Below are 16,506 nucleotides of genomic sequence, written 5' to 3' on the forward strand. Positions count from 1 at the left end.
GTTGGTAAAACCCAAAAAGTATGTATGTAATTAGAACCATATTTTGCCCCATAAAATCTTATTTTTGTTACCTCCTGAAATATACCAGTGTCTATATCACTCAGATCCTGTGTTTCTAGGGAAATACTCATGCCATATGCTGGAAAGTTACGGAATTTTGTGAGTAATTTTTTCAGTAGCATTTTCTTTTTCTGTTTTTTATATGTTAAATTCTTGTACTTGTTCTTCTGCAGAGGTCTGCAGGTAAACAATACAGTTCAAAGGCACTTGAAGTGTACATGATACATTCCTGTTCAATTGCCAGGAGATCTGGCGACTGATGGCATCCTTTTGTACACTAAGACGATATTAAACAAATTACCAGCATAATTTGATGTAGATTGTGGGTTTAATCCTTTCAAGTGAAACATCAACTAAGTTTATCCAGTCAGTTAACACTTAAGATTTCTTTTCTCTCTTCAACTGACTGCTTAATCATGCTAATCTTATGATATGGTTGACTTGGCAATAAATAAATTAAAGTCAGATCAGTTCAAGTGGATTACAGATGGTTTAAGATTTCTGGATTGAAAATAATGAAATAAATCCACATTTTCAGTTCCTTGGACAAATCTCTAGTTTGCACTACCTTAGATCACCTTATAGATGCCTTTTTAGACACTCTGTAATTACAGGTGACCGACATTCCTGCATGGGATAACGTAGGATAACTATCTAATATTAAACCAAAAATCATTATAGAATTGTCTTTTAACTACACAAAACCTTCTGCATCTTCCAACACCATGCAGAGAGCAGGATTGTCCTCTAGGTTTTACTCTTAAAAAATCTCCATGTTTTTATCAATATGATGTGAGGAAAAAAATACAGTATTTAGGCATAAAATACCTTCCACTATATATAGCTAATACTTGCTATGTTACTACTCCACGGCTAGGACCCACTCTGAAAAAACAGAACTCATCTTGCATAGGAAATAACCTCTCTTGCTTTTTTCTCCAGGGGAAGGTAATCAGGCTAAGAAAGTCCCCTTCTGCAGGGGGCTGTGCAGAGGGGAGCTTTGTCAGTGCCCTTATGTGGCTCTGTGCTGAGGGGAATGGAGCATTCCAGCCCAGGGAGCAAATGTGACCCAGCATTCTCATCTGCACAACTTGGTGAGACAAGGCAAGATTTTTTTATTGCAGTGGTGACTCAGGCCTAACTTATGCACTTGGAAATGTTTTGTATTTATTGGTTGCCCAAAATGAGAGCACGCCAGGGCTGCAGAAACGCTGGAAGTTCATAAGTACACTGGTGTGCCAAGTACAAAGTGCCTAGTGCTGGAGGAGCAGGGAAATACCTTATGTTTCTTCACTTGCATGTGCAAAATAAGTGAATGTTTTCAGATCATGGCAATGTTACTGTACTCGGACTCCTGTTCTCTGATCTGTGGCATGAGGACAGCACAAACATCTGCTGAAGCATTTATGATGGATTATAGGGTGTTAGAGTAACAGGAATAGCACGAAAATATATCAAATGAAACTATTCATTATCAAAATTAGAGCTAGATCAGACTGAGTATGATCTATGACCACATACTGAGTAAGAAAAATACAAATGCATGTTGAATAAACAGTGCCAGCTGGTCTTAATAATTTGTAGAAAAATAGTATTCTATCAAACATATATATACAGGATTAATCTAAACCATTGATCAACAGGCAGTTCTCATTTTTTGACTTCCCTTAGACATTTCTTCCCTTTGAAAGCTTTTCAGCTCTGTTAATGTGTTTTGATTGAGTAAATATGTACAGGGTTTTTCAGATAGTGTAGTATGAATTACAGGCAGAATTAATTGCAGCCTTTCTCATGCTTTCAATTCAAAGTCTATATATAACCTGACTTGATTTTTCAGCACCCTCTAGAGTAAGCAGGAGGATGCAGCAGCCTGTCCTTTCATCCTAGCTAAAGTAATGCCTTCCTCTTTTTGCCATATTGTTGGATTTTCTGATACTCTGAACCTTTAAAAATATTATGGAAGTATTGACATGTAATAAATTATTAAATAAGTGTTAATATTATAAAAACATTCCTTAAGGTACTTTCACATAAAAACCTTACTTCAGAAAAAAAGCCAATCGAACCAATTGTTACCTGGCAACCAGGGACAATATTCCTACTGAAGTGGAACTTTACAGGCCTGGGGCTGATGCTTTACCTACTGTAATTGCAAAGGGAGACTCTGGAAGAAGAGCTGCAAGGTTTAGCTAGTTCTTGTTCAGTAATTTTGTAATTTAGTCATCTTGTTCAGTAATTGTTTACATGAGGGTGGGTCAGCTTGGGTCAGCTCCTCTGCCTCTCTCACAGATCCTCCACAGTGCTCTCTACTGTCTGTCTTTCTTCTCTTTACAATTTTCTGTCTTTTTACACTGGTGCTTTATATCTTGCATTCTTGAGTTGCTCCTCATTCCTCTATCAATACTGTCACTTCTTTCTGCAGTTTTATTTTTATTATTTTGCATGGTTCTCACAATTTAATGAGGTTTTCAGTAGTCTGAGCTGAACGCATGCAGCTCAAGCCTAGCCCTTGGGTCACAGAGAGCTCAGTCCAGAGGAGATTAATAACAAATGATGAGAGCCCCCTGGTGTTTCCCCCTGCCCCAGCCTGCTCTGGTCTTGCACTTCAGGCCAGCACAGTGCTCAGTCCCCAGCCGAGCTCTCCCAGGCAGGCTGTGCCAGCGCTGTGAAAGGCAACACCATCTCACAGAGCAGCCAGTGCTCATCCAGGTGAAATTCCAGCGTCCTCCCAGAGCACGTCTGGGCTGCTTTGTTGCTGTTGCTGAAACACCAGAATTCGGCTGCAGCAAGGACCCAACAAACAGCAATACACCAATAGCTCCTAGTGGGAAGCTGAGGGTTATGGAAGTTAGTTTTCTGTTTCTATGACAGTAAATTTTGTCTTTTAAAGAGTGGCAATAAACTGCCAAGAAAAGGGCGCCATTTCCCTCTCAGTTTACACTGTTAATTCATTATTCATCATGCAGAATTAGAGAGCTTAACTGAAGGTCTCTGAGAGAAGTTTCAAGCAGTACACCATAGAAGTTCAGTAGCTAAGATGCTTTTGATTCTTTAAAATTGAGGTATAACTCAGCCTAAAAAAAAGCAGTTTGACAGATTTTTTTTTTTTTTCCAAAGCATGGTAATTTGTTTACAAGAACAATATAAGAAGAATTGAACATGGGCTCGATGTCTGGAAGCTACACTTGATACAGTGTTTTATTATTATCATTACTAATGTCATAATATGTTTGCTGCTGCAACCAAAAACTTCGTTAAACAGGTTGGTGATGGAGGAAGATTAGTTCCAGTGCCCAGCCTCAGTGAAGCTGACAGATACCAACCTCTGAGCCTTGTGATTAAAAAAAGAAAATGTTCGCTTTCAAAAAAATCTAAATTTGCTTCAACACCTTTCACATTAAAAGACATTCTTCAAGGGGAGAAAGAAATTTCTGCAGGTAAGATTTTTATTTTTCTTCAATGTGGAAAAATGCATGTTTTCTAGTAGACATTGTAAACATAGTTTAAACTGTGCAGGTAGTATGGTGTTTCCTTAGTAAATGGGTAATAACATTTTTCTAGCTTAGTAATGTAATAAATATTTTAAAAGAAGTACAAATCAAAATGGTAAGAAAAAAGGAAAAAAAGAACTTTCTGGGAAAAGAGTAAAAAAAAGAAAGTAATTTATACTAAAAAGCCTTGATAATTTCTGAACTAGTATTAAACAAATTCAGTTAAGCTTTTTTTTTCCACAAACCTCAAATTCCTGACAGATGTAATGATGTATGTTGATTAATTGCTATATAAAATTTGTTTAGAAATGTACCCTTTGTCTGTATACTCAATTTTAAGTGTGTAAGAATGGCCTCAGTTCCAAAGCTCTTCCATGCTGGCAGTGCCTGGTGCTGAACTGACCTCTGCACGGGCAAAACCATTTGAAAACAGCTATTACATCTGACTGGTGTAATTGGATTTTCATAAGACTTTTTCCATGTTTCCAATCTTTGTATTTAAAGATTGTTGTTTGTATTTAAAGATTATTGTTTCCAATCAAGTATTTAAAGAGCTTAACTGTCTTTAAATTCCCTTTTCTGCGCCACAGTGTAAATTTTGAGGAGATTGTAACAGAATTATGAGGTGCAAAATTGAACTATACTGCCTGTATCTTGCTGGACATTCCTTTGAAAAGTATACAATTCATGTCTGTGTGTATTCTCACAACAGTTTCATTTTTTAAAAAATGTCAATTTTGGCAAAATTATTGATGATATTACTCGCACAACAAATGCATCCGTGAAAAACTCTACTAAGACAAACTAATATAAGCACAGGAAATACCACTTGATCCCACAAGAGGGGATTTCAGGACACAAACATGATAAGAAAAACTTTAATCCTATGTCTTACATTCAGGAGAAGACAGCTGGCTTTTCCTGAATGAAAAAAAAAAAAATCTCATTAAAAAGTCTGAGAAAAAGGTTACAAAATTTCATTAAAATTCTCACAAAACCTTACTAGTCTTTTCTGTAAAGGTTAAATGTCATGTGCAGAAAGTATTAAGAAAGTCCTTTAACATAAGCAAGGAGGTTTGTAATTGAATTTCCTTCTGTGACAAAGATTAACATTTCCAATCCTTTTAGAATTATGAAACATATATTAACCTTCTTTTTGGTTAAAAACAAACACAAACAGGATTCATAGTATGTGACTTCATAAAGTCAGCTTATCCTCATATCTTCAAAGGATGAAAAACAAAAAAAGGAGTAAACCACAGATTCTTAGATGTATTTGGAAATCTAATCCCTGTGTTCATTTTAATTTGGTAACCAATGTGTTCTAGTATTTTTTCTGTTAGTATAATGGAAATGTATTTGATATGACAAAGACATTTTTGTGGAGGTGCTTTGCTACCTCCCTTTTGGTTGTACAATAATTGAATGCAAAATTAAGTCAGAATTAATCTGTTGTTTTCCTTCAAAATAAACTGACGTAGTCCCTGGGCAGAGTTAATGTTACTGGCAGACCCATGTCTCATTCACATATTTGCAAAAATGAAGAAAAATTAGGGTCAAAATTCTGAATTCCCAAATACTTTTTATACAGTGGCTTTCATTTTATTCCTAGTTTTGATATTCTGTGTGGCCTCCACTGTGTCATTTTGGGTTTCAGAGCCTCTGCCATTAAAGACAAAACACAATACATGTCTAGTTTATTCATATCAGCATCATAGCTACAGGTGGAAGTACTTGAGGAGAATAATGATGAACACAGAAATTTGAAAATAGCTCTAATCAAACCCAGGACTCCTATGTACTCTTTCCATCAATTATCAGTAGTAAACAATAACCAAGTAGTAAACCAATAAACAAGTGCTCAATGTACCTCTGAATTTCATATCAAAATGATTAAGCATGGTGGAAATGGTAGGTAGCACCATTTATTCTTGCTATGTGAAAGTACTGTGTTCAGACTTTTTATCACACAAAGGTTATCTTCTTTTACTCAGGTGTCTCGTCTTACCAGTTGCTCAACTATGAAGACAAATCAGATGTTTCTCTTAATGGCAGAAAAGGAAATCAGATAATGAATGATGTTGGTTTTGATGTTGCTGGATCAGATTCTATTGCCTTTAAAGCTTCATTTGGCATAGTGACCAAACACGAAGTTGAAGTACCAACATTACTGAAAGAACTTACTACAAGGTTGTATTCTGTGTTTTGATTTCTGTTTCCATAATTCTATTTCATACAGTTAGGCTGAAAGTCTGAACTTGTTAGGTTTAGATTATTTTTAGTCAATCAGTAGCAGTCACCATCTGATATTTTCAAAGGTATCAGGTTGGATCACTGGGATTAGACACATGAGCTTTATAATAAAGGCTGTAAAATTTTTCTGAATTCTTTGAATTACAGTGCATGTCTCAGGAAAAAGGAAAAAAAAAATTCATAAAGGAAGAGTCCATCCAAACTCCTATCATGTTATACCATGGTATTGAAAATTTGAAATCTACTTTGAATGACATTAGCTAAATTCAGGTTTCAGAAATAGGATTTCTTTGCCTTTGATGAACTATAGAGCCATATGTGTTATTGCCATTGTAGGTTTTGAGGTTTTATGAAGCTATTACACAGCCTTTTCTGCAAAAAGCAAAATAGGTTTATCTACTTAAATTTTCATAACCTTCTGTGACTTTTCTTTAAATGAAGTCTCTCCTACCAATATTCTTGTTGAATTGTGGATGCAGAAAATGAAATTCTTGTTCCTGTGGTGCTAGCACAGATGTCAAACGTGTAGAAATATGATGTGACTAATTCTAGGTGTAATTCCTTTTTTATATTTCAAAGATTGTCCCTTGGTAACAATGTCATCCCAGTGAATCCCAGCAGTGCATCCCAGTAAGTGATTTACAATACATGATGCAACATTTGGCATTTGCAAATATATATTGTTATCTTGTTGGTATTTACCAAGAAGCACATGCCATTTTGTATCTGTAACCTCTCCTTCCCTATTTTCCTAGTTTATTTGTAACATCCAAACATTATCATTAATAACTGGGGGTGAGGGAAGATGATCTAGTCTCCTGAAAAAAGATTCACTGTTATAGAACTAACTGCCACTGTTTGTAGAAATTCTTCTACAATCACTTGTTTCATGATTGTTCAGTATTGTTTATAAGTGACATAGGGTTTTTTCAGTTAATGGCACGAAAACCAGAGTCAGATGGACAAGCTTTGAATTTTCCAGGGTGTCCCAGTATCCTCTCTAATATCTGTAGAATACTGGCTTTCCTTGAATTTTTTACTTCTGTTCCCAAACACTGAAAACCAGTATTGTTTCCAGAGATCTTCTTGGTCAGTTGTTTTACTGACTGTTTTATCTTCTTGGTCAGTTGCTATGAAACATACATTATGGTGTTTTATTTACTGATTTAAAGTTACTTAGCTGCTGTATAAACTGCTAATTATGTCTGAATTTCCTTCCTGCCTCCCTCTTGATTTTAGAAAAATAAACTTTGATCATTGTCTAGTCCATCAATCAAGAAAAAGTAGGATGGAAATTTTGTGTGTGGTCATGGAAAGTATTCGAACTACAAGGCAGTGCTCATTAACTGTCCATACTGGAATGCGTGGAGAGACAATGAGGGTAAATATGTTTGACAAAGTTCTGTAACTCAAATGATCAAGCATAAAAAGCTCATTATTATAAATTTTATGATTTGATTTAATTGTGTTTTCATAATGTAAGCTCAGAAAAAATCTAAAGTAAATCAATATTATTTTATTACTGTAAAGTGGTTTAGTGGTTCTTTTGTTAGCAGTGCTGTTATGACAGAGGGATGGGAAATGCATGAAAGAATGGCTAGACAATGAGCCATTGCTTGGGGTAAAGCCTCGGCAAAAATGTGGAATTTACTACTTCTTAGTTTGACTTTCTAATCATATATAACCTTTCTTTCATTATTATGATCATCTTCTGTAACACATCAGAATTTCAGGTTATTATTTGAATGGTCGGCATTTTACTCCGTCTTATGCTCTTCCTCCCCCTTCCCCCTCGATGTGTAATAATAATGAAACTTACAAGTCTTCTAACTTCGCTCTTTCTAGTATTAATAAATCGTTCACATAATTTTCAGTAAGTGATGAAAATTACTCTCTCTGTATCAAAATTTATTAAAATGCAAAGTAGTTAATAGAAAATTCTTCAGTTGTGAAATTTGATCTTCAAAGTTTCCCTCTGGCGTTATAATTCTCAATATATGAAGTTAAGATTAGTATTTTGTTTATTTATTCATTTAAATTTGTAATGTTTTTTTCTTTTGATCCTTCTCTAAATTATAGTTTCACATAATTGAAGATCAGAATTATAAAGGGCGGGACAAAGCCATTGTTTTTCCTGCACATACAACTATTGCTTTTAGTGTATTTGAACTCTACATCCATTTGGATGGTAATTTCGGTAAGTGATGTGAATTACAGTCATTACTGCTATTATTTATAATGATCTAAGTTTTTAAATCTGTTTTATTGCTCTTGATATACATAAGCCCTGATCCCATACAATGGGATGCTTTAATTTTATGCACATAAGTATTCTGACATTCTGAGAGAAACAGTGCTTGCAAAGATAAACAAGGCAGGTGCTAGAAAATAGTCTGCTGTGGGAACATTTCTTAAAAGTTAGACTTGGTATTTTAAAATTGTGATTGCATGGAACAAAAAGCCCCACTTAGTTATATTTCTAGCTGGTGAGGAACAGGTTTCTGAGACTATCTCATCAGTTTTGCATAAAATAGGCAAGTACAAAGATACAAGTAAAGAAAAAAGTGTACAGAAACTAAAGTATTAACTTTTTTTTTTCTGTTGGGGCTCTAATTTCAGTCTGATACATCATTTGCACATATAAATATCTAAAGCCATTTAGGAGGAATTAATTGCTGCAATTGGAAACAAATAAAAAATTTGCATAACATAGATTTTACTTTAAAGTGTTTCTTTCAAGTTATGGATAGAATTCAGTATTGGAAGTGATAAGTACAGAACTCACAACCTTGCTGTTTCGTTTCTACTTTCAAGTAAGACTACAGAAATGTTTGTCCTTCAGAACCAGGGCTTCCATTGTTAGGCTACTGGCTGTCCTGACCCCTTAACATGACCAAAACTTGTGTGTGAACCAAAACAGGCTCTGAGGATGTTAATTGAAAGCCACCAACAGTTAAAAATTCCCATCAAATCCATGTTGCTTGATCCTGTGGGCTATTACTGTGTGCAGACTTGTATTAAAAAGTTATACTAGCCATTAAAAACATTAGCAAAGCTAGATTTAATAACTGTTAACTTTATTGATTAGAAAGCATATTAAATTGTTGTGTAATTATGTCTTTTATATTTAGTCCTTTTAAAAACTTTTTAATTTTTATAGAACTCTGTGTGACTCCAATTGCAAAAGGAGGATTTGAAAGAGAGAAATCTGCATCATCTTCACTGACCAAATTCAGGAGATTAAAGAATAATCTGTTTCATCGAAGTATGTCTTTTGATATTTATATATGAATGTCTTATTTAAAAGTGTATCTTTGTTTCTTTAATTTCTACCCAAGATGAATGTTTAAAGAAAAAAAATCTGACACAAAATGAACCTCTCAGTTTCTAGTGTATTGAAATGATTATAGAGTTATTAAAATTTACACTTGAGAACCTGTCTCTCAGAAATAACAAATCTGTTCATTAAACTCTAAAGATCTAAAAACGTATGGCTGTTGATAAACTGGTAGTGAGTAATTACACAGCTAACTTAACATTGAGCCTATTTCATGTATTTGCCATTTACAGCTCATATTATACAAGTTATAATTTTAGTAATAGTTGAAGGCAAAAGCTGTAAGTTTAAATATCAAACAATATTAACTGCAATAATTGAATTGAGCACTATGTGCCTGTGGCAGGATACCATCATAGTCCTCTTTCTTCATTCTAATATGAACATAGCATCCAACGAAAATGTGGATCCCTGTATGCAGCTTTAGACCAAGATCTTAAACTTGTAACACTCCTTGGTGCAAGTACTTTGGAAATCTGCAGATCTGAGTGTGAAGACAAATGCTGAGCAGTAAACATGTCCCAAAAGCTGCCGTGTATGGATGTTCTTCCTCCACTGTATCCCATTCTTGATCAAAGGACTTATGGGCCAAGCCTTTAGTGCTGCTCCAGTCCACACAAGGGGAATAAATCTTCAGTGGGTATGATCTCAGGAGCTGTAGCTGCCTAAACATTCTTCACTCAGTCTAGTCAGTCCCTGAAGAGACAGGAAAAGGTAGCTAGTTCCTACCTGGCACACCTGGATGCTCAGAAATCTGCTAGGAGGTTAACAAGGAGTCCTGTGAGTTTTCTAAACATATTAAGTATCAGTGAGATTTATTTTTTTTTGTAAATAATAGGAAATAAAAGTGTATTTAAATGTTTAGAACATAAAACTAGAAATGCAAAAAGAGAAACAAGGAAGTACACAGCTGTGGCTTGACTTTGCACCAGTTTCTCAGAAGGCTGCTGCATGCCTATCCTTTAGATATATTTCTAAAAAAATAATTACATAGGTCATATACAAAAAAATTCTGGCTTTTGTCAGTGTCTTAAGTGAAGAAAAATTTTCTTCACAGGGTTTTTGATGGGAAGCAATCTATATGGCATGCTTAGAACAGTTTTGTGCATCAGTTGTTATTTCTATACAACAGGTCATAACGTAATAACAAAATACTGCTTTTTTTCCTTCTGCATTCTTTTTCAGATAAAGGAGTAGTGGAAATCGTTGCTAACTCTGATCCTTACTTGGAGGACCTTTTTGCAGATTATTATGAAAAAGCTGCAAGCATGACTGATCTCTCTACAAGCTATCTCAGAGACGGTTCTCACATCCGAATTAATTTACTCAATAACAACATCCCCAAAGGCCCCTGTGTCCTTTGTGGAATGGGAAGTTCAAAAAGGGAGACAGTCTATGGATGCCTGGAGTGTTCTTTTAATGGACAGAAGTATGTACGACTGCATGCTGTGCCCTGTTTTGACCTCTGGCATAAGAGAATGAAGTAACTGAACTGGGTAGGTGCCTGTTATCACATACATGGGCATAACTGTGCCACAAACTTTTCAGCATTAGTAAATATGTCTCCAATTGTGAAATGCAAAACAGTGAAAGTGCAAAATGTTTTATTACGCTGTTATCTTCAAATTCTGTGCTTCACAGTCAATGACCTCTGCTTTAAAATGTACATGAATTTCCTGACATTCCTGTTTTTCCTAGAACCTTCTCATTATCAAGATAATGAAAAACATACTTTTAAATAGTATTTTCATAATGTCAAAATATATGCTAGAACTTAAAGTTGTTTACACAAACTTGTTGTTAAACCCCAAAATGTTGCCTTTCTCTACACTGGCATATGATGGTTAAATGAGAATATTTGTTAATAATTTAGTGTTCTCATGAATGTTTAATTGAAGTATCAGATTAAAAAACATGCTAAAACTTAACTCAGTCTAATGTTTCAGTTACAAAAGGGAACAACTGGAACTATGGATGGGAGCTTCATATTAGGACACTGTTGGTGAATATCAAGTTTGTTTAATTATGAAGAAGTACCAGCCAGTCTACCTGCTGCAGTTGGATTCTGTGTCACAGCTGCTCTTGACTTTCTTTTATGTGCTCAAAAAAAACCCAAAACTGCTTAGCAGCAAATGTTTTGGAAGCTTATGAAAATAATGGAACTGCTCACTCCAACAAGACTTCAGGGAGGAAGGTCTTTAACAGGTGCATTGCAGCCTCAGGAAATTGAGTCTGTTGAGGACTGGAACACCACAGAGCTGTGTCCAGGGCTGGGATTGGGCTGTGGGGCAGGGTGCTGTAAAACCTCTCACCACACTGTTTTACACTGGCAGAGCAAAAAACCTTTTTATACCTTTTAAAATTATTTCAAGGATAACCTAGGTATGGAAGCTTTTTTCATTTGTGCTGCGACTCTCACTGTCTACATCTGCTTATTACATGTTGAAATGAATACAGCCATTGCTCTTCATGTGAGAAGAGTGAATTATGTTACACAAGTGTTATGATGTGTTCTGCACAAGCAGAATAGTTAACAGAAACAAGTACTATTAACTATTGCTACTTCTTTGCATTTTTCCAGTGAGGAAAACTAGAATGATGGCCAAATAATTAATTACTTAGGTTTATATACAGCATCTCCCATCATCTTCAACCTCATTCAATTAAATTAAGATATTGTAGATTTTTGATGCTGGATGCTGCTGAATAAACTGGCTAACTTCATGATTTTACTAAGTCAAAGTTTAAATACTCACTTAAAATACTGCTTTTTCTTCAACACCAAATTCTTCTTGTTAATATTACATCAAAGAGATTATTTTAAGTTGTTTTGCAAACATTTTTTATTTTTATCTTAACATTCCATAGACAGAGTTGACCCATTTTAAGGCCCTTTATAGGTAATTGCTACAAATGGCCTTTCCTCAAGAAGATAGGCTACGAGCCTGCAGGGGTCTAAGAGTTATATTCCTGGGATTCTCTTTTTATTTTACAGGGGATTCAGAAGTGTCCAGCAGTTACATTACAGCAATGTCAAAGGTTACTGTAACTTTTGCCTGCTCAATAGAACAGAAATAATTATTTTCATTGGTATTTCACCAAATGAGAGACTAGTGAGCAATACTGTAGATTGTAAGAACCACAAATATTAGATCATGGTGTACTTCAATTTTATTTCTTTCTTTAGAAACATCTGACACATTTTATTAGCTGAATGTTAAAAATAAGATTTTTACAGTCATCTTAAGAGATATAAAAAGATTCCACTATAAAAAAAATACAAAAATTCTGTGACAAAGTATTATTTAGAATTCAGTGTGCAGAAAACAGCCAAAGATTTTTTAAAGTAGTTAGAGTTCATCATGCTGGTAGACATTGTACTCCTTTGCTGATATGAAGCCATCTCCATCATGATCATTCTTCTTAAATATATCAGCTAAGATTTCATCATGGGCGGAAGGGTGACGTTTTTTGCCATCTCTTGCAAATTCTTCTTTCAAATACTGGCTTATCTAGAAGAAAAGAAAAAAGTCAAATCATTGTGACTTTTATCTCAGTACTCAATCTATATCTTCAAGGACACTGGGGGTATACAAGTAATGCATTGTGATTCCAGTGCAGACACGTCTACAGGAAGTGTGAGACTGATGAATGTATTAAAGCAAATTTCAGCAAACCAAGTACAGTGTAGTTTGTGTCAACACACAGAAACCTTACATGATCAGCTGCAGCAGAGGCAGCTCATGTAAAGATAAAACTGATGCAGCCACACTTACAGTTTTACAAATTATTTGTTTCAAATTATTTGCATCATGTTACCTCAAGTTCAGAGAGTTTCTTGTCACCGTCTTTGTCTATTTGATTAAATGCTTCAACACTACGAGGTCCTTTATTTACTGCATAAAGTTCAATCTCAAAGATCAGTGTTGCATTGGGTGGAATCTTGCCCTGTGCTATGAATAAAAGAAAAAAAAGCATTTAAGGAATCAGACACTAGGGGCAGAGATCACATGTAAGATAAATTCACAGGTAAAGCATTTTTTAATACAAAAAGGCTGTGCTAATCTTCAGATTAAACTCTGAATTCAAATGTTGTACATCTAGACAGGAAGATTGTGTTAAGATAAATGATTTTGGAAGAAACTTGCTAATCATGTACTTGCCTGAAACAAAACTGTATTGCATACCAACTCAGGTACTTTCAGAAATCAGGTGAATGGTTATCATGAAAAACAAGTAATTCTAAAGTTCTCACTCTTTCACACCCTGTCATAGGGCTTATTTAGAGATTGGTTCTAAGATACATGCCTTTATTAAACAGCTGCAATCTGATTTAAAATATAACAGTAGTGGATCAATGCTCCTATGCATTGTCTGTCTGAAGAAACAGACATGTTTGACCTACTTTGTATGAATTATACCTGTGGTAAAAGGTATTTTATGTACACTGTAAAATAATGTTTAAAATGTACATCTCAAAAAGCAGCAACAGAGTGTAAGTCATCTGACTTGCTAAAAATCCCCCCAGAATCTTCAAACTACTGGAATACTTTGTCTGGCCTCTGAATTAAGAAAATAACTGTTAGAATTCTTTGTTCCTGGATCAAAGCATTTTCTGTCACCTGATGTAAAACCAGCTCTGCCTACAAACACAGGTCCATGTACCATGCATCTGGCAAAAAAAAAGGAACTGAAAAGAGACAGCAACAAACCAATGAGGTCTAAAAATAGTGCCAAAAGAGCATAAAGAAATCATGCAGTGTAAAATTAAAATGTAAACATGCAAGCTGCCAAAGCCAGTGAGCATGACACTGTAACCTCAGAATTTTGAGCTCATGTCCATCCTTCATAAACTGAAGACAAGCTAAGGAATCTACACTGTTTGTAAACAGAAGACAAAACTATTACACTACTCATCTAAAGTAGCCATAGTAAAAATAACAGGTTTCAGAGTTCAAAAGGTTTTAACTTTCCATGCTTTAGAAAAGTAGAAGTTTTAAATACATCTGAATACAAATCATGATTTAAATACACCTTACAAAAGAAAGATACAATACTAGAATTCAGTGCCAGCAGTTTACAAATATACATACCAACAAAGGAAAGACATGTAAAGGTTTAGAAAGCCACATGCATCTTTTCTAATTCAAGATTAGGCAGGTATCTTCCCCAGCATGCAGGAATACGCTGAGACAGAGGACAGGTGTGCTGTAGGAAAATACTACTTCCTTCAAGTGCTACCTGGAACAAACAGTTAACACTAGTATTAAAGAACATTTTCTATTTACATCAGTGTTTTTCCTTTTTGTATGAAATTGTATTAAAGACAAAATTGGTGCACTGAATTCTGATACATCAATACCAAAATATTATTGTAGAGCAGGAGTTACCTTTTCACAGAACTACTACACCCAGGTCAGAGCTGAATCCATCTACATTTGAGTGCTGAAACACTGCCTAAAACATGTACTGGAACTTTTTTTAGTAATCTGCACACTGAATTATCTTATATTCAAATCAGATTTCATGCACTGCACTGCTGCAATTACTGTGTAATGTGATAATGAGAGCCATTAACTATTCAGAATGTAAGCAGTATTTTAAGCAAATTATTTCTACTTAGATTAATTGCACTGCATTATAGTCCATTTTACTCAGAAGATGCAGATTTTCGTTAAAAGGCTAAACAGGTAGCAGTCAAATAATAAATCCCAAATTTGACTGGAATTTAATATATTAACACAACAATGCTGATATGGCTCATGGAGATCTTCCTTTTGCTGCCGGTTTTTCACACTATGGCAGTACTTGGGAAAACCCTTTGGGTGGCGTGTCCTGAGTTCTAATGGGAACTGCAAGACCTGGGTGTGGGTCTGTGGTCAGGACTACTTAAACTGTGTAGCAATGAGCAGGACTGGGGCTGCACAGCTGCACTGCCCCCAAATGGGAGCACCAGTTCTCACAGATATTTACAATACTGTATGTTTCAAAGGGTAAAAAACACAGGAAAGACAAAGCTTGGCGTTAGAACTTCTTTTTTACCATATCCTTGCTGTCCGTATGCTAATGATGGAGGAATTGTCACTTTCCGTTTTTCTCCGGGACACATATTCATCATAGCAATATCTAAGCCCTTTATGACTTGTCCAACACCCAGAACAAACCATTTTGGATGACCTTCATTTTGCGTCCGACTATTAAAAAAAAATATTCTGTATGAGTAACATTAATATAATGTTTTTTAACATAAATATAACTTTTAGTTGCAGTTAGTAAGAACATAGATTATTAGCACACAAGAATGTTTAGAGTGCAAGAATACAAAGTATAAACACTTTTTCTGCTACATTTATAAGTGGGGGAACGGATGATTTTGTAATGAGTTAAGCTATTGTCTGAGGATAGATGGATGGGGCAAAGTGAAAAAGTACGACAAAATGATAACTTTGCGGTAAAATGGACGGCACAACAAATCAAGAAGGAAAACAGGCACGAGGCAAAAAGGCTGCAAACCACTAGTATAATAATGTGGTTGCACTGCACAGTGCCAACTATGTGGAAGTGGACGCTATATAAAAGTTTCTGCCTAAAATTGTCAGCGTGCATTCCTACCAGGAGCTCCTCCTCCCAACCTGACCTTTTCTGCACAGGCTACAGCACAGAACACGACAAGTATCAACATAATGGGGTTTTTTTCCACTCTGACAAAGGGCGCTCCATGTGAGGTGTGGGCTACAGGCTCTCGAAGTTTCTCCCTTGAGACCCTGGGACTCCTAGGGACTCCCTAGTTTGACCCTAGGGAAACTCTGCATCGTTCAACACTCGGCCCAGGACAAGTAAAGGTTGAGACGGGGAGAAATCCCTATTGCTGATGTAGTCAGCACGGGCCCCGAGCTGTGGGCTCTCCGGGAGCGCCCCGAGTCCCGCTTATCCGGCTTCGGGTGCGCGGAGCGGCTGTGCCACGTGGAGCGCCCACCGCCCGTCCTCCGACCCGGTGCCACGGGGGCTCACCTGCAGTAAAACTTGGATCCGTCGCTGGCCAGGAATCCGTCATAGTGCGCGTTCAGCAGGTCGCCCTTCTTGCTCTTCGGGCTGCAGGTCTCGGGGAGGTGCAGCACCTCTATCTGAACCTCCTCTGCTGCCGCCGTGCCGCCCTCGGCCCTCGCCGGGGCCGCCAGCAGCGCCAGCGGCAGCAGGAGCAGGCTCAGCCCTCGGCCCATGTCGCTCCGAGGAGGCCGCCGGCGTGGCACTGTCCCCGCCGCGCCGAGGGGCGGGGGCCGAGCCAGCGCCGCCGCTCCGCCTCAGTCGCGCCGGACGCGGGGACGAGCCCGGCCCAGGCAGCGGCCGCGGGGCGGGCGGTTCTTC

General features: G+C 36.6%; 2 protein-coding genes across 2 annotated transcripts; one reads left to right on the forward strand and one right to left on the reverse strand.

The window, feature by feature from the left end:
- The first annotated feature begins 3,286 nt into the window (after positions 1 to 3,286).
- PJVK (pejvakin) lies at positions 3,287 to 10,628 on the forward strand. The gene is made up of 6 exons (XM_041473416.1): positions 3,287 to 3,497; positions 5,546 to 5,741; positions 7,044 to 7,185; positions 7,884 to 8,001; positions 8,965 to 9,069; positions 10,327 to 10,628. Exons 1-6 carry the CDS (start codon positions 3,287 to 3,289, stop codon positions 10,626 to 10,628), a joined length of 1,074 nt encoding a protein of 357 aa, XP_041329350.1.
- Positions 10,629 to 12,032: 1,404 nt separating this feature from the next.
- FKBP7 (FKBP prolyl isomerase 7) lies at positions 12,033 to 16,484 on the reverse strand. The gene is made up of 4 exons (XM_041473480.1): positions 16,153 to 16,484; positions 15,184 to 15,335; positions 12,961 to 13,094; positions 12,033 to 12,653 (listed from the first exon to the last, which is right to left on the reverse strand). The coding sequence occupies exons 1-4, from the start codon at positions 16,359 to 16,361 to the stop codon at positions 12,492 to 12,494; spliced, it is 657 nt and encodes a 218-aa protein (XP_041329414.1). The 5' UTR covers positions 16,362 to 16,484; the 3' UTR covers positions 12,033 to 12,491.
- Between the last annotated feature and the right edge of the window lie 22 nt (positions 16,485 to 16,506).

This window comes from Pyrgilauda ruficollis, unplaced genomic scaffold, assembly GCF_017590135.1.
Source record: "Pyrgilauda ruficollis isolate IOZ18807 unplaced genomic scaffold, ASM1759013v1 scaffold3, whole genome shotgun sequence".
NCBI lineage: Eukaryota > Metazoa > Chordata > Aves > Passeriformes > Passeridae > Pyrgilauda > Pyrgilauda ruficollis.